The sequence below is a fragment of the Pseudomicrostroma glucosiphilum genome (genome assembly GCF_003144135.1).
Source record: "Pseudomicrostroma glucosiphilum strain MCA 4718 unplaced genomic scaffold BCV69scaffold_2, whole genome shotgun sequence".
Lineage (NCBI taxonomy): Eukaryota > Fungi > Basidiomycota > Exobasidiomycetes > Microstromatales > Microstromataceae > Microstroma > Microstroma glucosiphilum.
The window spans coordinates 679738-699789 of NW_020289914.1; the positions used below are offsets into that span (position 1 = coordinate 679738).

Here is a 20052-nt window from a genome sequence, read left to right on the forward strand (position 1 = left end):
GACGACAGCCGACAAGCCACTCGTAAGGCTCGCTCCTCATCACACACCACGTCCAAGTACAATGCTATTGGCGAGACTGCCTCGGCATCGTCTCTTGAGGAATTCGACACCGTCATGAAGGATGGCAAGCGCCACTACCGATGCGACGTCTGCCACAAGCTCTTCGACCGTGCCTTCAACATGAAGACCCATCGTGTCATTCACGAGTCTTACCGAGAGCACCCCTTCGCCTGCCCCTTTGACGAGTGTGGCAAGCGATTCTCTCGCAAGGCCGACTGCAACCGACACACCAAGAGTGTCCATCTCCGAAAGGGTCAGACTCTCAATGGGCGACCACTCGCCGTCGTCGTCGACGTCGGCTAGTGACCCACACAAGTCTACATTTGTTAACTGGTGAGCATTCCCTGTCGATCGTCGCGACTACTGTATGTGCGAACAGCACGCTCATGCCCCCCTACTCTTGCTTGATTACCATCAGCCTACCACCTCTTATCACTGAGAAGAAACAGTCGACCCGTGCAGGGCGTCTGTCGAGTTCTTCGACCTCTTCATCAGTTCGCAACATCGTCCTTGGGCTTGCCAAAGGCGTCGACAAGCGACTTGCTCGGCGTCGCGCCCGGATCCGATCCTCCTGGTCTCTCTTTGTGTGCTGGCCCACCTCTGTCTGCCATCACAAGTCTCTCCGAAGACAGCCTGTACGCGTGCACGCACGTTGCACAGTAATCTCCTCGACAGTCGTTGTCATGGCAGCTCCCCCCCCTTATGCAGTCGACTGGGTCCCCTCGTCGTCAGTCTCCGCACCAGCGTCGAGCAGAAGAGGAGAACACACACCCAGTCGTTCCCCGCAAACCCCACTGGCCGGCAATCGCCCCAGCTGCCACAAAGAAGACACCCAACAGGACATCGCCCGTGTTCACACACACACTTTCCCGGGCCTACCCGCCCACTACTCCTTCAATGGACTACGTCGGTCATTTTGGCCCGTCGTCGCAATACTCGACCTCGCTGTCGATCGTGCGGTACTCCGTCACTGCCGTATGTCCCCCTTGTTGTCCCTCATGTTCCACACTTATTACTATTTCATCTCGTCTATCGTCTGTTATCGTCCCTCCCGTAGCTTCTTCCTTGTCTCTGTTCAGTGCGCCCGACAACGTTCTCCCTCGATCGATCAGCGGGTGGCTGGCCCGAGCTGACCCAGCCTGGCCTCCAGTCCGCGCTCGAATGTTGCCCTTTCCTATCGCTGCTCCGCTACTTGCTTGACTTTGTTACGAATTGATATTGTCAGTCTTCATTATGTGTGATTGTCCGTTCTAAAGATGATAGAAGTGCCCCTTACGGGTTGGGATGCCCATCGCCGCCTGCATTCCGTTCCGTCACGACGCGAAGCGGAGTTTGGTTCTGGAAGTGAGCCTAGAGATCAACACCTGCCTGGTCTGCCCTTCCCGCCGCGATAGAGGAGCTGACCTTCGCTTCCTACCCTAGAGTACACCCTGCTTCCCTCCTTCTTCGTATCTGTCTCCTCTCAGCATCGTCTCTTCTGCCAAATCCCAATCTTTGTGAGAAGAAAGGAGCAATGGACCCTCACGGCCATCACGACCTCGACGTCGGTCTCGGCCGGATGAGTCTCGCCTCCAAGCCCTCCGCATCCTCCGCCCCAAGTCGGATTAGTAAACAATACCTGCATGGCTCTACCACCTCTACCACCTCTTCTTCTCAACAACAACAACAGCAGCAGCAAAGGTCATTCTTACCTAGCTCGGCTGGTGCTGCAGCGGGAAGCAGGGCGGGAGGAGGAATGAGCTATTTTGGTAGTGGGGCGACAGGCTCTTCTTCAAGTACCAAGACGACTGGAGGCACAGGTACAGGTCAGGACAGAGGACCTCTGAATCGTCTTGGTGCAGTAGCAAACATGCAGAGCGTCGGTACCTCTGCCTCTGCATCGGGTACAGGCAAGCTGGACCGGAAGATGAGCACCGATCGGCTCAACTCGCAAGTCTCTGCTGGTTCCGCTGGATCTACTCAGGCTAGCTCGCGAAGTGTGGCAGGAGGGGTGCCAACTGTTGATGTCGGGAGATATGATGGTGGATTGGAGAGGGATGAGAGAAGAGGGAGGAGGACGATGGATGCGAGTGATTCATTGAATCTGGATTCGGCATTGGCGGGGTGAGTACAGCTTTGGACATACAGAGTCACGAGTACAGTCAATTCTGAGCTGACAGTCTCACCTGGTTCTCTTCAGAACGAGTCATCAGCCAACACGTCAATGGCACCTCCGCGACTTCGAGCTTGGCCGAGCCCTTGGCAAAGGCAAATTCGGTCGCGTCTACATGGCTCGTCTAAAGCCCCCCAACGCTTCGTATATCATCGCGCTGAAGTGCATGTACAAGAAGGAGCTCATTGAGGGTCGTCTGGAGAAGCAAGTGCGGCGAGAAATCGAAATCCAAATGAATCTAAGACATCCGCATATCCTACGCTTGCACGGCTATTTCCACGATACGGGTCGGATCTTCCTCATGCTCGAATTTGCGGCAAAGGGAGAGATGTACAAGTACATGAACAAGATTCCCGATCGTCGCTTTCCCGAGAGGCAAGCAGCGCTGTACATTGCGCAGATGAGCGATGCCCTTGCCTACCTGCACGGCAAGCACATCATCCACCGCGATATCAAGCCTGAGAATCTCCTCTTGGGGATCAATGGGGAGCTCAAGATTGGAGATTTCGGTTGGTCGGTACATGCACCAGGAAATAGACGGACGACAATGTGCGGTACATTGGACTACCTGCCGCCGGAGATGGTCGAGGCGCAGACGCATGGAGAAGGAGTGGACTTGTGGGCACTGGGCGTGCTGACGTACGAGTTCGTCGAGGGAGTGCCGCCATTTGAGGAGACGGACAGTCAGAACTGTGAGTACGACGGGAGGGGGTCAGGGGCAAGAAGAGATGGAAATGGGAGACTCCTCTTGCCGTTCTTTGGCAGCTGACCTCTTGGCCTACTCCCTTGTGTTCAACAGTGACATACAGTCGCATCGCCTCCGTCGACCTGCGTCTCCCCTCGCGCTTCAGCCCCGAGCTATGCGACCTAATTCGTCGGGTAAGTCCAAGTCTCTTCACCTCCCCCCTCTCCTCTTCTCGCATTTCCCTGCATCATCTGACCCCTCTTCCGCCTCCTCTTCACCTCTTTTTGGTGTTGGAACTTTCATAGCTCATCAGAAAAGAACCCGACAAGCGCTTACCCCTCAAGGACGTCCTGCGTCACCCATGGATCGTGCGATATGACCCAGATGCCAGTGCGCGGGCATCGGCGCATGTAGCTAGGACTTCTTGAGCAAGAGTGGGATTGGATTGGTCAAAAGGGAGGGTAGAGAGGGATGAGGCAATGGGGGGAGGAGGGTATTGGCCCTACTCTGCTCTGCTCTGCCTTGCTCTCACTCACTCCCTCTCTGCTTTGGTCAAGGGCTTACACGTTTCATCGCTCTACCCATCGCTCTGCATTGTCCTCTCTCGTTACTCGTTTTCGTATACCAACGCATTTCCCTTTGACCTCCTTCAGTCTGTGCTTCTCTACCAATAGCTCACTCGCTCATTCGCTTCGTCAATCAGTCAGTAGCTCCCTCTCTCTCTCCCTCTTTCCCACTCCCTTCCTCATTCATTCGATCATTCCCTCATTCGCTCACTCGCTCATACTCCATGATCTGTGTGTGCAAAGGCTTTTGTGATGTGTGAAAGGGTGGAAATACAAGATGCCGAAACAATGAGAAGAAAAGGAAGCGGCAGAGGAGGCGAGGTGAGATATGACGAGGTCGTGCAACAGAGCATGGGGATGGAGTGGGGGGATGCATGGGGCCATAGTGACCAATGGAAGAGGCGCTTTGTGTTTGTGACACAATGATTTCCTCCTCCCGCAAATCTTCCCATCCACTTTGCTGTCCCAACGTATTTCTGACAACGAAATGCCTCTGCTCGATCCTCGCGAAAGGAGCACTCGAGGGCACCCTCTCTACTTCTTCTTGCCGAGACCGACAGTCTTTCCCCTTCGTCCAGTGGTCTTGGTGTGTTGACCACGGACCCTGAGGTCGAGGTAGTGACGGATACCCCTGTGCGAGCGGATCTTCTTCAGGCGCTCCAGGTCGTCACGCAGCTTCGAGTCCAGGTTGTTGGACAGGACCTGGAAGGTCTTGCCGTCGACGATGTCTGTGAGTGTGAGGGTAAGGTGGGGAAGGTCAGCATGGATGTCCATCATAAAGAGAGGTGGGCATGACAAGCCAGTCTGCAAAGTGGAACGCCAGTCTTCCAGGCGTGCGCAACCATCCACACTGCTTCCTCTGCATCGTCTTGGAATCTCTGAGCTTCCCTAATGCTAGAAACAAGCAGGCAGTGTCAAGCGCTACGAGGGCAGCGAGTATCGTCTCCTCGACAGCGAGAATGACAACAGCTCGCTGCCACTACTGCAGAGTGACGCGACAGACAAGAGACGTCTATCCAAGCATCGCATCACTGATGATGACTGCTGCCCTGCTGCCCATGTGCTTTGACCAGAATGAGAGTCTTCTGTCCACCCACATCTGCACAAGCTATGAGGCCAGGTCGTTGCCCACTGCCATGCCTTCCACACCCACCACTCCACCTGTCCATCGATCTATCTCTCATCTGGTGTGTATGTCCCACCCAGTTGACTGCGCCATCGTACGTGTACATGTCGTTGTTGTCCACGGCCAATACTCACCCCTCTGCCTGTTGAGCATCCAGTCTGGGATCTTGAACTCCTGAGGGTTCTGCAGGATGGTCACGATCCTCTCCAGCTCATCGGGGTTGAGCTCACCGGCTCGCTTGGCCAAGTCCACATCGGCCTTCTTGCAGATGACGTTTGACAATCGTCGTCCCACACCCTTGATCTCGGTGAGGGCGTACATGATCTTGCGCTTACCGTCAACATTGGTGTTGAGGAGACGCAAGATGTGAGCGAACTGCTGCGACTGGTCGGGCTGTTGGATGATAGGGGTAAAGAGAAGGGTGGTAAGAAGGTGTGAGCTTCGCTTGCTCTGCATTACCCGGGGGGAAAGGGAGATCTCGAATTTGTCTACGTCTCTGTCTCCTTGCTTCACGCCTGCCTGAGTCTGCTGATGAGACTACGGCGGCTATGATCCAGCGTCCTGCTGTTTTCTTTGAACCTTCTCGCCGTCTTCATCTTCTTCACCACATCATCGCAGCTGATGCCAGATTCCCTCGCTGCTTGCAGACCTTCCGGTCTGCCTTCTTTCCTGCGACACCACAGTCCACCCCTTCTGCTCCGTAGAGAAGATCGTAGCAGTGACGAATCGAAGAGCAAGACTGCTGAGAGTAGATACGCACGACGGAGAGCGACATGTTGGGAAGATGAGGATGTAGGGGTGTGGTAGTGGGAGGAGGAGGAGGTCAGGCGTGGTGTATGTGAGTTGAGAATTCCTGGCGCAAGAGGCGGGCAGGCGAGCGGACACAGGCGCGGGCGCGGCCGAGGGGCGAGACGAGGCCAGTCAGCAGCCACCCGCCCCCGCCACAAGGCGCAGCCGCAATTTTCCTGACCAGGACGACACCGCGCGCAACCAGGGGGGGGGGGGGGCAGATTGAAGCTCCGCTCCCTCGTCCTCCATTCATCGGAAAGGAAGACGGTAGGCAGCGACACAGCATACAGCTCACTCTATGCCTGCTCATGCTGCTCACGTCAAGGGCTTACAACGGCAGAGATCACCTCTCTACCGAAAGAATCAAGTATTTTCCTAATCGACTACACAGAGTGCAGGTCCAACATGTTCGCAATTCGGAGTCGTACCTGGAATGAACATCTTATCTGCTGAGCTCGACGCCGTGGTAGCCATCGTCTTGGAGGTTGTCCTCGAGATCCTGTAAGATCTGCATCTTGGTCATGCCTTCACGGAGCCGGTGAGGGACTCCCATGTGCGCTTCATAGCTGAGCCTCGGCGGGGCTTTTGAGCGCTTATCTCTCATTGTCCTGTGTGAGTCGCTGTCGATGTCGGAACTGAGCCGATGGACGTGGCCCAGTGGGGCGTGTCCCAGACCGGCGGACGGGAAATGGGCGTGTGGCTCCTCGGCTTGGCCCCGCGAAGGCCACGCGAGGCCCTTCGGCTTTGCACGGCGCCCGCCTTCGTTGGCTGCACGGCGACTCTTCGGCGGCACCCACACTGAGTCATGGACCGTGACCGTCAGTGCACTCAGGAGTTTTTTCGGGAAGCACACAGACGCACCACCACTCTAACTCTAGACGTTGGCCCAGGGAAGGTGTGTTGTTATAAAGTGAGCAGAGAGGAACCTACGCCCCTTTCATCCGCCCCGATCACGATCATCATCATCCAGCTTCCCCTCTGTCAATCACCAACATGGCACCCACCGCGACCACGTCCTATGCACCTCAGTCCAATGGCAGCATCAATGGAGATATCACCTTGGGTGCTACCACCAAGATGCCCTCCACCTCTGCCGCATCTACCTCCCAGCAGAAGCTGCCAGACTACACTCGCTTCCTCTCGGCCATCGTAAAGCTGCGTCCAGACTCCCCCATCCGCGCCTTGTTCCCAGCAGAGGCCATCCCGGGCATGCTGTCCCTCCTGGCAGGCAAGCCCAATGCCAGCACCTTCCCCTTCGAAAGCGTGTCATTGCAGCTCAAGCCAGCTCCTGGCTCGTCACAAGGGGAGAAGCTAGTCATCCAGGGAGAAGACCTCAACAGCGCTCTCCAGTACGGAAACACCAGCGGTATCCCTCGGTTCAACAAGACGCTAGTCGACATCCAGTCGAGCGTGCACAGGAGGCCAATCGTCTACAGTACACAGACCAATGCAGCGGGCGAGGAGATCAAGGTTCCAGACTGGGCTATTTCCCTCGGTGTCGGTTCGCAAGATCTCTTGAGCAAGACTCTGGAATGTCTGCTTAACCCTGGCGACTCTGTCCTCGTAGAGGACCCAGTATATGCCGGAGTGCTACCCTGCATGGTCAGCCTGCAGGCCAATGTCGTGCCCGTCGCATCTGATGACCAGGGTGTCACGCCTCAGAGGTTGCGCCAGATCCTCTCTCAATGGTCGACCGATCCAGCCACTTCCAGCAAGCCTTTCCCCAAGTGCCTCTACACCACACCCACTGGCGCCAACCCTTCAGGCACGTCAGCCTCGGAAGAGCGCAAGAGACAAATACTGTCAGTGGTGCGAGAGTTTGATATCCTACTTCTGGAGGACGACGCGTACTTCTACCTGAACTTCCAGGGACTGGGAGAGGACGCGGTGACGAGGACAAGACAGAAGAGTTACTTCCACCTCGATGCCGAGGACACGTCCAAGCACGCCAGCGGAAGGGTTCTGAGGTTCGACAGTTTCTCCAAGATCCTCTCTGGTGGTATGCGTTTGGGCTTCATGACCGCCCACCCCACGTTCATCTCTGCCGTGGACAAGACGACTTCTTCCTCAAATCTGCAAACACCCGGTCTGACTCAGGCAGTCGTCCTCTCCATCCTCGAGCACTGGGGCCTCCACGGTTTCCTGCAGCACTGTGATCGCGTCGCCACCTTCTACAAGGAGAGGCGGGACGTCTTCGAGGGGACTGCACAGCGCATCATCGGCACCAATGGAGGCAAGCAGACAGCCATTGCCAAGTGGGTCACACCCACCGCTGGTATGTTCCTCTGGCTCAAGCTCCGTCTGCCCCCCTCCACCGAGGGAGCCGACGACGAAGGCGACTCGTACCCAGTCATCTTTGAAAAGGCCAAGAAGGCAGGCGTACTAGCCGTGCCTGGTGTGGCCTTCATGGCGGGAGGAAAGACGACTTGCTATGTCCGCACCTCCTTCTCCATTGTTGACGAGGCCGACTTCGAAGAGGCCTTTAGGAGACTGAGAGGTGTAGTGGAGCAGGCATGGACCGAAAGGGGACTCTCGCTACCAGCATGAGTTGCGAGCCATCGCTCAACAAGCAACCCTTCCTAAGATGAAGATGTATTTAGATGTGGCCACCAACTCTCCCCTGCTGCCGTGGTATTTGTAGATTTCCCCCAGAGTTTCACCGCCCCTCCCACCTGTCTAGACAGAGATTCCCTGCTTCTTGAATTACCCTCGTTTCCTTTCCTTTTCCTTTTCTTCCCTCTCTGTGCGTACAAGTGAGGCGCATGCACTTTGCAATTGCAACAACTTTATAGACATCAAAACTCTACACTACATCGTTTGCAGCTCTATGTTCATTCCTTCCTTCCTTCCTTCCTTCCTTCTGTCCATTCAGTTGCCTCTGTCTCAGCATCTACAGCTACGTCTACCCTCACCACCCTCTCTCTCTTTCTACTTTCTCCCAGCCCCTCCAGACCCATTGTACATCTCCAAGAAGATCTCCTTGTCCTCCCAACCCAACCCGGTCCTCTTCAACCTGGAAAGAGACGAGATAAGTCCCCCCACCGCCTCTGCAAGCGCGTCTTCCCCTCCTCCACTAGAGCCAGCACCCTTCGTCCCGACAGAAGCGTCGGCTAGGTAGCTTCCTGAAGTTGGGGATTCGCTGGGATCTAGTAGACGCACTTGTAGACCTTTGGCAAAGGAGAGGGAGGAGCAGAGGGACCAGATGTGTAGGAGGGGATTGAGGGGAGTGGGGATAGAGAGGGTTGAGCTGCTGCAGACGGGGGTCGGAGCGTCGTGTCTGTTCAAAGTAAACACGGGAAAGATTAGCTGGCAAGCAGACAGGAGCAGTAAGTGGTTCAGCGACTCACTTGATGGACATGATGTAGAGTTCCGATTGGCCTCTGCCGATCCGTAGAGCGCCTGTGACCTTGTACAGATCCCGCCAAGAAGGAGGGAAGATGGAGGCCATTCGCAGTAGACCTCGATTGTTTGAGGTGACCAGCTGCGATAGAGTCATTCAGAGATGCAGCCATAAGCAATTGCATGCCTTCCTGAGTAGACAGCGAGACTTTTGACTCACCTCTGGGAACACCATGACTGGTCCCGCAGCTTCCTTTGCGATCGTTGCCAAGTCCCTATACGAACCCGCATCTTTCCCATGTATCAAAGGCGTCTTGCCTGCAGAAGCCAGCGCCTGCCACAGCGACACTTCCCGGAAACCCAAGAATCGCTTCTCCCTCGTCTGATCAGCAGCTGGGCTAGCCTGCGCCTGCTTCGCATTCGTCTCCGTCACCACGGACGCTCCGGCATTCCTCCTTCTTGCTGGTGAAGGCTTTGCCTGCGAGGAGCTAGAGGCGGCAGGAGTCGCCGAGGAAGGAGAGACGACGGGCAGGAGAAAGATAGGATTGAATTTCACCGCTGTGATGAGAACGTCGAGCCAGGATGAGAAGTTGGAAAGGATGATGTCTCCCCTCTTTGGCTCGAAGGGGTTGGCCCGGTTCGCAGAGAGGGCAGCTGCTCTACCGCGGTTCTTGAGCGACACAGTCTCTGTCTTTACCAAGGAGAAGCCCATGACGAGCAATATTGCTTGACCAAGGATGGCATGAATTGCCCCTTTAGCTCCCCTGCTCGTGGCGCCAATTGTCGAGCTAAGCAGAGCCCATAGCGCTGTGAGGACCAGAAGCAGCAAGGCGCGAGCTAGACCGACTAGTAGAGAGGGCACAAAGAGGAAGGATTTGAACGAGGAGGCGGACGTCGAAGACGCCAAGGGAGTCAGGAAAACCTGAATGCCTGTACCGCTGTCTCTGAAGCGAGAATACTTCTCCATTGTCGGGGCAGTGGTCTAGGCAGTGGTAAGTGCGGGTCAGAGCAACGGAAGGCGGAAGGCTTGTCCCTCGCGGCTTGGCTGCGCTTGGCTTGGATGGCTTGGCCTTGGCTCGAGGAAGAAGCGGAAGGAGCAAGGTTGCCGCTCCACTCCCGAGAAGCATCACAAAAGTCACGGCAGCAGACTTAGCCTGGCTTTGCTACCATTACCACTCACTCGCTACCGCCTTTCGACTTGCTGATTGGTCAGCCATGGGTCGTCACTCCAAGAACAATACGGCTCGCGCCAACTTCACCTCGACAGAGTGAGTAAATGACCCTCTCAGAGTCACGGGAGCTGCTTGTTCTGACGCGGATCTTCTGGTCTCCCTTACAGGTACCAGTACCTCAAGGACCGATGGGGCAGTAAGAGCTCGAGGTTGGGAGGGGATAGTATGAGAAACTTTGATCAGTGTGCGCTATGTCTTGGTACAGCCGTGGATCCCATGGTAAGTGTACCCCCCAAGCTGGTTGCGGTCGGCGTTCACATGACTTAGTGCATCCCGCTCCCAATCTCTCATGTCTGCTAGACGTGCAAAGAGGGGCATCTATTCTGCAAAGAATGCATCTACACAAACCTTCTGGAGCAAAAAGCTGACATCAAGGCACATCAAGTCAGTCTACTGAAGCTGGCTCAGCAGCAGGAAGAAGAGCGAGAGAGGGCGAGGGAACATGCTAGGGCCAAGGTCTTGAGCGATTTTGAGAGGAACGTGGGCTTTGGGGCGGGGCTGAAAGACGAGATCCACGCAGTAGGGGAGGATGGAGAAGCTTCTTCTAGTAGGAAGCGGAAAGCAGACTCGGACGCGGCTCCTTCTGGTCGGCTCTCCCTTGCCTCTCTACCAGAGAGAGCTCAAAGACTGACGCAGCAAGCGGAAGACGAGGCTCTAGAGGCCCTCGAGGCAGAGCAGAAGGCGAGCAGACGGAGAAAGCTGCCGTCCTTCTGGCTGCCAAGTTTGATGCCGAGCGAAAAGGAGGGAGATGTGGATCTCAACAAGGTTGGCAGCTCGTTGGAACCACGGTGTAGAGTGGAGAATGAACATGGCCATTCCATCAGGTGAGTAGAGGTAGCCGTGCGCGAACTAGTGGGACTGACTTCTGACATGTGGTTTCGTCGGCATGGCATGACATCTACAGCATCAAGTCGCTCACGCCCGTAAAGTTCTCGCGAGCTCCCACTGCCGCCAACGGCACGGCCAGTAATGCAAGTGAAGCCTCGTCGTCAAGCTCGTCTAACAGTCCCATCATCTGTCCGAGCTGCAAAAAGGCAATCTCCAACAGCCACCGCCTGTTCACAGTTAGACGGTGCTCGCATACCTTTTGCAATTCTTGCGCCGAATCACTGATCTACGCGCCAGCCAAGGCAGCTCTGAAGGCAAAGAAGGAGGCAGCAGATGAAGACGGTGCAGACGCCAAGAAGAGCTCTGCCTCTGATGTGGCCTGCTGTCCTGAGTGTGCCGAAGGGAGAATCAGAGATGTGGACAAGGATGTGATCAAGCTGTTCCGTGAGGGTACAGGATACGCAGCTTCGGGTGGGGCCGAGGCCAAAAAGAAGGGCATTGCATTCCAGGGCTGAGATTGGGGTGAGATCTGCCATTCCCTTTGTACACTACACTCAAAGCGATGATCTTACTTTGTACCATTGTGTCTGGTGCGTGTCGAGCGCTGTGTGCCGTGGATACGCGCTTGTCACTTGTCAATCTGGCGGACCCTGACTTTCAACGCAGCAGTGGCTGGTGGCTGGATGCGGGGTCGACTGGACGCAGACGTCGCTTCCCCAAAACCCGAAGGCGGAAATTCAAACCGACGGACAACCACTGCCATTCGGCCTTTCAGCTTTCCTCCACTGCCGAAACCCCACTCCCTCACTCCCTCACCTACCTTTGCATCCTACCATCGCATCTCATCTTGCATAGCAAGCATCCGCTCTCCCTCCCTTCTTCCTCCGTCTCTTGGACCATGGCGTCGCAGTCAGCCTCGTCGTCACACGAAAAGAGGCCGCCACAACGGACCTCGGGCGCCAATGGCAGCAGCCAGAGCCGGACCTCCATTGCCGCTCGGCGAGGCGGCCCATCTCCATTGTCGCGCCTGCCGATGCCGAGTATCTGGGGCAAGCAATCTCAGGATACCAAAGAAGAAGCATCAGCTTCTTCATCGTCATTAGCACCTGCTCACAATATCTCATCGACTCGCACGGATCGTCAGAAAGCCTCGTTCAGGACGAGGACCCGGTCCGGCATTTCCTCTTTCCTCTCGCCCCGACCAGCAACAGAGATGCTGGACCCTCTCCTCACTCAGCCCTTTTCAGATCCAGATGCCATTGGCGCTTTCGCTGAAGCCTTGAGAGAAGACCAAGGCAAACAGGAGCTCCCCATTGCTGCTCTCTCCACTGCAGGCGCGGCAGCGCAGGCTTGGGCGAAGCTCGGGTTCTCCTCCTCGTCCAAGTCGCCTCAGCTTACTTCAGGGAGTCCTTCCCTGCTCTCTCCTGATGGACATGCTCCAGCGAGTACGCCCACCTTGACAGTACCCTCGGCAGAGCAGCGCAAGGTTGGCAAGATTTCGGCAGTATCCGATTTCGCTCCCATCAGGGAGAGAACTGCCCGGCGGCCCGCTCGGGGAGCTCAAGACACCGGCAGGAGAGAAGGACTGCTCTACTCCATGCTACGGTGGCCCCTCTTGCTCACCATCTTCCTGGTCATCGGTCTCGAGTTTGCGGCGTATGTCTTTACTCGCCAAATCGTTAATGTAGTCGAGTGGCTGGTGGCTCACCGGGGCAGGAAAGGGGTCCTGAGACGTCAGATGCGCAACGCCAAGGACTTTCAGACATGGAAGGATACTGCCCTTGAGCTGGATGATCATATGGAACATGATGCTTGGAAGAGGCAAGACAGCTCTGGGCTCTACGACTGGATTCTAGTCAAAAAAGTGTCTCACTCACTCAAGACTTTCAGAGAACAGGATGACGTACAAGAGCTGATGCTGGTCCTCACGCTGTGCTGCACCAACAATTTCGCCGGTACGGAGAACTTCAGACTGTACAGTGAGACGTACTACGGCTCGAAGTACCTGATCGAAGCCTACCTTGCTGAAGTTGAGCTTGGCCTAGACTACATGTCGAAAACGGAGAAGATTCCACTGGAACAGAAGAGAGCATTCTTTCGCGACGTTGCCAAGAATCTAGGCAAATCAGGTCTGGCTCTCTCAGGCGGTGGATCGTTCGGCTACTACCACATTGGACTTGTCAAAGCCCTGTTAGACGCAAACCTGCTTCCTCGCATCGTGTCGGGGACCAGTGCCGGAGGGCTCATTGCAGCACTAACCTGTACTCGTACCGACGAGGAGCTTTCTCGCCTTCTCGTTCCCGAGCTGGCGGACCGCATCACAGCCTGCGAGGAGCCTATCACCATCTGGGCCAAGAGGGCTTGGCAGACAGGTGCCCGCTTCGACCCTATCGAATGGGCGGAGAAGGCGTCTTTCTTCACGCTTGGATCCCTGACCTTCGAGGAGGCTTTCAAGCGTACTGGCAAGGTATTGAACGTCTCTGTCATTCCATCAGAGAAGAACAGTCCCGTCAAACTGCTCAATCACATTACAGCGCCGAGGTGTGTGATATGGTCTGCCCTCCTTGCCTCGGCGGCGGTTCCGGGCTTGCTGCCGCCGGTATGTCTGATGCAGAAGACAAGGAAGGGCGAGTACGTTCCCTGGAACTGGGGTCATCGCTTCAGAGACGGCAGTCTCAGGGTCGACATTCCTCTTCAAGATCTCCACTCAATGTTCCAGGTCAATTATCCAATTGTCTCGCAAGTCAATCCTCATGTGCATCTCTTCTTCTTTGCGCCGAAGGGCATGCCTGGCCGCCCTGTCGCGCACCGCAAGGGCAAAGGCTGGAGGGGAGGCTTCCTGCTCAGCGCATCTGAGCATGTTCTCAAGCTTCACCTCTCTGTCAACTTCAAGATCATTCGAGATCTGGACTTGCTTCCGGCCATTCTAGGTACCGACTGGTCCGGCGTCTTCCTACAACGCTTTGGCGGTGCAGTGACAATCTGGCCAAAGACAAGATTCCTAGACTGGGTCCGCATCTTGTCCGATCCTGACCGTCCAGAGCTGAGGAGGATGATCAGGGTCGGTCAGCAAGCAACATGGCCTAAGCTACACATGATTGAGAATCGAATTCGATTGGAGAGGGCCGTGGCGCGGGGGAGGAAAGCCTGCAGGAGAGCACTGAGAGCCGAGGCCAATGCAGCATCGGGTCAAAACACCCCAGGTGGGCGGGCAGCCACCGGCGCTTTGCCAAGAGACCAGGCTCAACAAGACCACACTGCATCCGACTGGTCTGCTGGTCCCACCCCTGGCATCGGCGCTGTCTCGGAGACGGATGGAGAGGGAGGGGCGCACGGGGACTACTTCCGCAATGGTCTGCCAAGCGGAGAAGGCACCAATGCAGGCACCGTCTCTCGTCGATCTGCTGCCGCTGCTAGCTTGCGTAGACGTTTGGGCGGGTTCTCCGGCATCATGACACCTGCAAGCGAGGTCGCAACACCTGGGGAGTTGCCAAGACCTTCGAGGGAGCGGTCAGTAGGCATGGACGATGATGTAGGCGATGAGGAAGGCGATGAAGACGAGGAAGACGAAGCGGATGATCTCGACTTCAATCTCGAGCGACTGAGGGACGCTGACGAGTCTTACGAATCGGCCGTGGGCTCGCCCACTGATGAGGACCAGACTGCTACCCTTCGCCGAAGGGACTTTGGTGCTCAGCCGGATCTCGATGTCGAGACCGACGAGATCCAGAATGGCGGTCCAACCGAGTCGCACTCGACCGCACAGACAAAGGCGGCCCTCACAGCAGCAGCGTTATCGCCTTCGGTAATGCGATTCAGGAAGGGACCTCCACCCAGCCGTTCTTCGCCATATCGAGCTTATCACCGATCCGAAAGACGCAGAAGTAGTCATTCGGATCCACCTGAAGAGCTGAGCAGCACGCAGAGACCACGTCCGCGCTCTCAGGAAGAGAGTGATGCTAATGGAAAGGCATCTACGCCAACAGAAAGCACTTCGCAGTCCAAGCGTCAAGAAGCAAAGACCTCGACGGCATCTTCTTCTAGCAAGTCGGAAGTCAAAGCGGCAGCCGAAGACGAGAGCAGCACCCTCTACCAGGCTCTAGGTGTCGCCCCATCGGCCACCAAAGCCGAAGTACGAAGCAGCTTCCTACGTCTCGTCAGGGTGCACCATCCGGACAAGGCCTCCTCCTCTTCTGCCCCCAGCCAAGACGACGTCTCGCGTCGAGCGCGCATCCACTCCATCTACGAAGCCTACGCCACCCTCTCGGACGATAGCAAGCGTGAAGAGTACGACGAGGCTCTTGCGCGAGATGCTAGGCTCTCTTCTGCACAAAGAGCACAGGCGCAGAGGAGGAAAGCAGGGATGGGAGTGGGAATGGGACAGGAAGGAGTGAGAATCTCTGCCACGCTCGATCTGGACTCATTTGAAGCAGTGGAGATCCCACCGCCGCCACCTCCCACATCCGCTTCTGTCTCGACGAGCAAGGGCGTCGACAACGGAGAGGTCAAGGCTGGGGATCGAGATCGGGAAGAGGGAGATGCAGATGCAGATGCAGACGGAGGCATGGTCATCTTCACCCACCCATGTCGATGCGGTGGCGAGTACCTCGTCACGAGTCAGGAGATGCTCGATGAAGGCAAAGAAGTGGTGCAGTGCAGCGGTTGTTCAGAAGTGGTAAAGGTCCTCTGGAGAGACGATGCAGAGGCCAAAGCCTAGGACGTTGTGGCGCGTTAGGCGACAAGCAGTGGAGAAAATCTGACCTTGTGTTGCATGGATCAGCATCGACCGGAGTTGCATATAATGCCCCTTTTTGCCCACTCTCTTCTCTTGTCAGTCTGACATTTGTCAATATCATCCCGCGATCTACTAAGCCATCAGCTGAACGAAATCTATTGCGAGTCCACGAGGAGATTGTACTGTGATAATTGCTGCGACTTTCATTGCATGATAGGGAAATCCCCAACCTTGATCTTTCTCAGTCTATAGGAGAGACGATGAATATCATGGTCAGCTCTTCCCCCGCAAGATACAGAGCCTAGAAGAAAGCGTCCCGTACTTACTCATTAACAAAGCTACTTCCCCACCAACTAGCAGTATGTTTGCCCACATAACCACTCAATTTTTCGAAATTCGCCCTTCGAGTCTCAGAAGGCATGGTGAGCGCTTCGTGGATTGCGTCTGCAACGGCAAACTTGTCCCAAGGATTGACAATGAGGGAACCATTGAGAGATTGGGCTGCCCCGGCGAATTCAGAGAGGATCATGACGCCGTTGCGCTCTTGCTGACAGGCAATGTATTCGTAAGAGACCTGAGAGAGAGAGATAGCAGGGCAAGGTGAGTATGGACCTTTGAAGAAAATTCAACGTAGAGCAGACTCACGAGATTCATGCCGTCCCTGGTACTTGTGACGAGGCAGGCGTCGCTGACGGCATAAAGGGCGCATAGCTCGTCGAAGGACACGCTGCGATGCAGAAAATGAATCGGCATACTTTCTACTGTACCAAAGCGCCCGTTGATCCTGCCAACAGCCTCATTCACCGTCGCCCTGAGGTTCTGATACTCCTCGACGTCTTGCCGCGAAGGGACAGCTACCTGAACTAGTACCACTTTACCTACCCACTCTGGGTGATCTGTCAGGAATTGCTCCAGCGCGTGAAGCTTCTGCGGGACACCCTTGATATAGTCAAGCCGGTCGACACCGACGATGATCTTGACCCCTTCGAATCTCCTCTCCAGGACCTTGAGGCGCTGGACGACTGCATCCTTCCTCAGACCGTCGTGGAAGGTGGCTGGCTCGATCCCTATTGGAAAAGTGCCTACGTGGACGTATCTGCCTTCGAATTCCGCTCCGTTGGGCATCGTTGGAACGCCGAGGATCCGCGTGCAGGCAGAGAGGAAATGGCGAGCGTAGTCATAAGTGTGGAAGCCGATCAGGTCGCAGTGAAGGATACCTAAGAGGATCTCTCGCCGCACAGGAAGAATACTGTGTAGTCGCAGTTCACCTCGTCAGCAATAGAGCCAACGCAATGCATATACAAGGAGGCGTTATGTCATGATCACGCTTCGACTTACCGGTAGATTTCCGAACTAGGGAATGGTGTGTGGAGGAAGAAGCCAATCTTAATCGCCCCTCTACTGGACTTGCCATCAGCTGTGCCCTTTCCGGACCCCTTCTCATCCACTGCCGCCCCACCCCTATGAGACTTGTTTCTCGGATCTCCCGGAGGTGGTGCAAGGTCTTCTGATCCTTGCAAAAAGGATGTTCCATCAACTCCGTGTCTGACATGTTCAAGCTCCCGACGAGAATGGGGGCCTTGTAGAGACGAGCCCTCGATGAGCGTTCGCAACATGAGAGGGAGGAGCATCAAATGATAGTCCTGGGATTGAGTATGGATATACAGGTTGAGTCAATACCTCACTCGTCTTAGCGATCATAGATCTTTCTATCTCTCACTCACCTGCACCCAGACCATGTCGCCTTCATTGACCACCTCCCGAACTTTCTCTGCAAAGCTTAGATTGGCCTCTCTGTATGCAAGCCAATGCTGCTCGTCAAAGCTCATCTCTCCGGGATGGTAATGGAACAGTGGCCATAGAATGGAGTTGCTGAAGCCGTTGTAGTGGGCATCGGCAACGTCATCGTCCAACCACACCGGCTCACAGCTGTAATCAGTCTTGAGCTTCTCTGCGATGTATGCTTCGTCCTGTGGAGGCACAGAGAGTCCCGGCCAGCCAATCCAGGTGAAGTGCATGGTCTTCTTTGCTCCAGAGAGGGCAGATACAAGCCCTCCTGACGAGAGGGAGAAGGTGTAGCCTCCCTCGGCTTGTGGATCTGCCTTGATGGTGACTGGTAGACGATTGGAGACAACGATGAGGTGCTGTTGCTTCGCGCCTTCCTGCCCCGAGGCAGGTGCGGATGAAGATGAAGCAGCTGCCATGACGCGAGGTCAATTATCTGGACGGTGGTCTCTGATGATCCTCTGGTATATTGATGATGATGCTGATCTTCTATAATGATTGTGTGCGGGGAAGGAAGGTGCAATCAACGACGCTCCCGGCATCGGAACGGAGCCTTGTCCCCACGCCTGGACTGTGCGGCTGCCACGCCCTCGGGTGGAGGGGCCGACTGTGCCGCCGGACTTAACGTCTTACTCAGAGATATGAGTAACCCCAGCATGCTATCCCCGCATTCGTGTCCTATCACGATACTCCCTCCTACATTGAAGAATCCATCGCAAGTATGGCATCTATCAAATCCGATATCGAGGCAAGCACTTCACCACTCGAATCCGGCTGGATCAAGCTGGTGCGCCGGACTGGAGAGATAAACTCTGCAGCTGAAGAGCGCTCAGCTTCTCCTTCTCCCACCTCATCCTCACCTACCTCTCCCTCCGCCGGCACCATGCAGACTACCGACAGAGACATAGCAGAGCAAGCTACAACCTCGAGCTCGTCGTTGCTGTCCAGTAGAGGTCAGAAGAACTCCAAATTCCTTTCTGGACCCATCAAGAAAGTTGCCGCTGTCTTCCGTGATCAGTATGACTCAGAACTCAACCCAAACGGCATCGTTGTTCTCGGGGTCGCCGACAACGCTTTGATGCGAGGCGAGCTTCTCAAGTTCTTTAACACCGACCGCTTGCATTTGACCGGTCCTGAGTTGACGTATGGGGATCGCTTCTTCACATCAACCCGCCTGATCACTGCTCTCTGCAAATTGTTCAATGACACCCCTGTAGGGCTCGACAAGGAAAAGCCGAAGCTGATCAAGAAGGTCACGGCGGATGATATTGTAGTTGGCAGCGGCGCGACGGGAATCTTGGATGCGCTCTTCACGATGCTCTGCAATCCTGGAGAAGGGGTCCTACTGAGCGTGCCATACTACAATGGCTTCGACCATGACCTGACAGCACGTGCGGAAGCCAAGATCGTCGAGGTGTATACACCTTTGCCCGAGGTAGCAGATCCCAGTAAGCCCAAAGAACCAGCACAGCCTAGCCCTTCTTTCACCGTCGACACTGTCAAGGCCTACCAGACCTCTCTAGACAAGGCCAGAGAGGATGGAACCACAGTCAAGGCTCTGTTGATCTGTAACCCACATGTGAGTAGTGTGCAGGCGCGATGCGATGGGGTGCTCGACAGCTCCGTGCATCTTGTCTCACTGTCGCATTCCTTTTTCTTTTCTACAGAATCCCACAGGACTCGTGTATCCTCGCGAGACTATAGTAGCTCTGGCCAAGTTTGCCGCAAAGGAGAAGCTGCACCTTGTCGTAGACGAGATCTACGCCCGCTCTGTCTTCCACTCTGCAGACATTTCAGATTCCTCTGCCACCAGGTTTGAAACAATCCTGAGCATCGATGTAGAGAAGGAAGCGGGACTTCCCCGTGGTCAGGTCCATGTCGTCACCTCGGCAAGCAAGGACTTTGGCATTAATGGTTTCCGGCTGGGAGTCTACGTCAACCAGGGCAGCGAGGAGATCATCTCTGCCATGACGAGCGTGGGCATCTTGAGTCAGTCTTCCGCCCCTGCGGGAGCACTCTGGTACTCTTGGCTGGAAGACCAGGACTTCTTGTCCTGGTACTTCGCAGAGAATCACCGCAGGATGCAAGGCGCTTATGAGTACGTGACGAAGTGGTGCAGAGCACACAAGATTCCGTACGTGCCTAGCAACTCGGGTCATTTCTTGTTGCTAGACTTCCAACAATTCCTCAAGCTCAAAGATGGTGCAAGCGAGGAGAAGAAGCGAGAGGCAGAGGGTGAGCTGCTCGGCCGACTGATGGACAAGGGAGTATTCATCGCGCCTGGCGCTTCATACCATCATCCCATCCCAGGTGTGAGTGTACATTGTAAACGAGGAAGCTCGAGCCAAGAGCCCATGCTGACTTGGTCCCACGCCATGGCTCTGCGATGCGCAGTGGTTCCGACTGACCTTCTCCTTGAGCCCCGTCGCCGTGAAAGAGGGTCTGTCTCGAGCAGAGAAAGTCTTGGGCCTAAAGAGCTACATCTCGACAATCCCCATGCCGAATTTCGAAGAGAGCATGATCCAGCTGCCGGAACGACTTGCTCAGATGCAGCTATGATCGTTAGAGTTTGGGGCAGAAGTCATCTCCAGTATTGTATGTATCTTTGCTTTCGGAAACGTCGTTCTCATCAATTTATTTGCTTTTACGGTATGAGTCCAACTTGTGCCAGCTTGCCAATTCTTACTGGTAGGGCCGTGTCGGAAGTGACGCCTGAGCGACGCCCGAGCCAGGATGCGCCTCGTTCCGTCCAGAC

At 55.5% G+C, this 20052-nt stretch overlaps 10 protein-coding genes across 10 annotated transcripts; 7 read left to right on the forward strand and 3 right to left on the reverse strand.

The window, feature by feature from the left end:
* Positions 1-33: 33 nt before the first annotated feature.
* Positions 34-588, forward strand: BCV69DRAFT_99877 (hypothetical protein). Its single transcript, XM_025495688.1, has 2 exons — positions 34-393; positions 504-588. The coding sequence occupies exon 1, from the start codon at positions 115-117 to the stop codon at positions 361-363; it is 249 nt and encodes an 82-aa protein (XP_025350034.1). The 5' UTR covers positions 34-114; the 3' UTR covers positions 364-393; positions 504-588.
* Positions 282-1383, forward strand: BCV69DRAFT_99896 (hypothetical protein). The gene has a single exon (XM_025495689.1). The coding sequence runs from the start codon at positions 447-449 to the stop codon at positions 1191-1193; it is 747 nt and encodes a 248-aa protein (XP_025350035.1). The 5' UTR covers positions 282-446; the 3' UTR covers positions 1194-1383.
* Positions 1384-1454: 71 nt separating this feature from the next.
* BCV69DRAFT_280487 (kinase-like protein) lies at positions 1455-3645 on the forward strand. The gene is made up of 4 exons (XM_025491629.1): positions 1455-2163; positions 2240-2904; positions 3012-3091; positions 3203-3645. The coding sequence occupies exons 1-4, from the start codon at positions 1574-1576 to the stop codon at positions 3323-3325; spliced, it is 1458 nt and encodes a 485-aa protein (XP_025350036.1). The 5' UTR covers positions 1455-1573; the 3' UTR covers positions 3326-3645.
* A 74-nt stretch (positions 3646-3719) lies between these two features.
* Positions 3720-5390, reverse strand: BCV69DRAFT_280489 (ribosomal protein S13). The gene is made up of 3 exons (XM_025491630.1): positions 5350-5390; positions 4724-4982; positions 3720-4191 (listed from the first exon to the last, which is right to left on the reverse strand). The coding sequence occupies exons 1-3, from the start codon at positions 5362-5364 to the stop codon at positions 3998-4000; spliced, it is 468 nt and encodes a 155-aa protein (XP_025350037.1). The 5' UTR covers positions 5365-5390; the 3' UTR covers positions 3720-3997.
* Positions 5391-6455: 1065 nt separating this feature from the next.
* Positions 6456-7925, forward strand: BCV69DRAFT_245422 (PLP-dependent transferase; the record flags this gene model as incomplete). The annotated part of the gene is made up of 1 exon (XM_025490152.1): positions 6456-7925. One exon carries the CDS (start codon positions 6456-6458, stop codon positions 7923-7925), a length of 1470 nt encoding a protein of 489 aa, XP_025350038.1.
* A 302-nt stretch (positions 7926-8227) lies between these two features.
* Positions 8228-9679, reverse strand: BCV69DRAFT_292289 (hypothetical protein). The gene is made up of 3 exons (XM_025493786.1): positions 8938-9679; positions 8726-8859; positions 8228-8655 (listed from the first exon to the last, which is right to left on the reverse strand). Exons 1-3 carry the CDS (start codon positions 9427-9429, stop codon positions 8307-8309), a joined length of 975 nt encoding a protein of 324 aa, XP_025350039.1. The 5' UTR covers positions 9430-9679; the 3' UTR covers positions 8228-8306.
* Positions 9680-9826: 147 nt separating this feature from the next.
* Positions 9827-11356, forward strand: BCV69DRAFT_280493 (hypothetical protein). Its single transcript, XM_025491631.1, has 4 exons — positions 9827-9985; positions 10057-10168; positions 10250-10773; positions 10854-11356. The coding sequence occupies exons 1-4, from the start codon at positions 9933-9935 to the stop codon at positions 11290-11292; spliced, it is 1128 nt and encodes a 375-aa protein (XP_025350040.1). The 5' UTR covers positions 9827-9932; the 3' UTR covers positions 11293-11356.
* Positions 11357-11897: 541 nt separating this feature from the next.
* On the forward strand, positions 11898-13946 carry BCV69DRAFT_255796 (patatin-domain-containing protein; the record flags this gene model as incomplete). Its single annotated transcript, XM_025490586.1, has 1 exon — positions 11898-13946. A coding segment is annotated over exon 1 (1956 nt), but the record flags the coding sequence as incomplete, so codon positions are not given.
* Positions 13947-15604: 1658 nt separating this feature from the next.
* Positions 15605-17808, reverse strand: BCV69DRAFT_99925 (Alpha,alpha-trehalose-phosphate synthase). Its single transcript, XM_025495690.1, has 5 exons — positions 17237-17808; positions 16851-17155; positions 16158-16761; positions 15839-16086; positions 15605-15758 (listed from the first exon to the last, which is right to left on the reverse strand). Exons 1-5 carry the CDS (start codon positions 17714-17716, stop codon positions 15716-15718), a joined length of 1680 nt encoding a protein of 559 aa, XP_025350042.1. The 5' UTR covers positions 17717-17808; the 3' UTR covers positions 15605-15715.
* A 372-nt stretch (positions 17809-18180) lies between these two features.
* On the forward strand, positions 18181-19856 carry BCV69DRAFT_286357 (PLP-dependent transferase; the record flags this gene model as incomplete). Its single annotated transcript, XM_025493521.1, has 3 exons — positions 18181-18876; positions 18965-19609; positions 19692-19856. The coding sequence occupies 3 exons, from the start codon at positions 18181-18183 to the stop codon at positions 19854-19856; spliced, it is 1506 nt and encodes a 501-aa protein (XP_025350043.1).
* Positions 19857-20052: the final 196 nt, after the last annotated feature.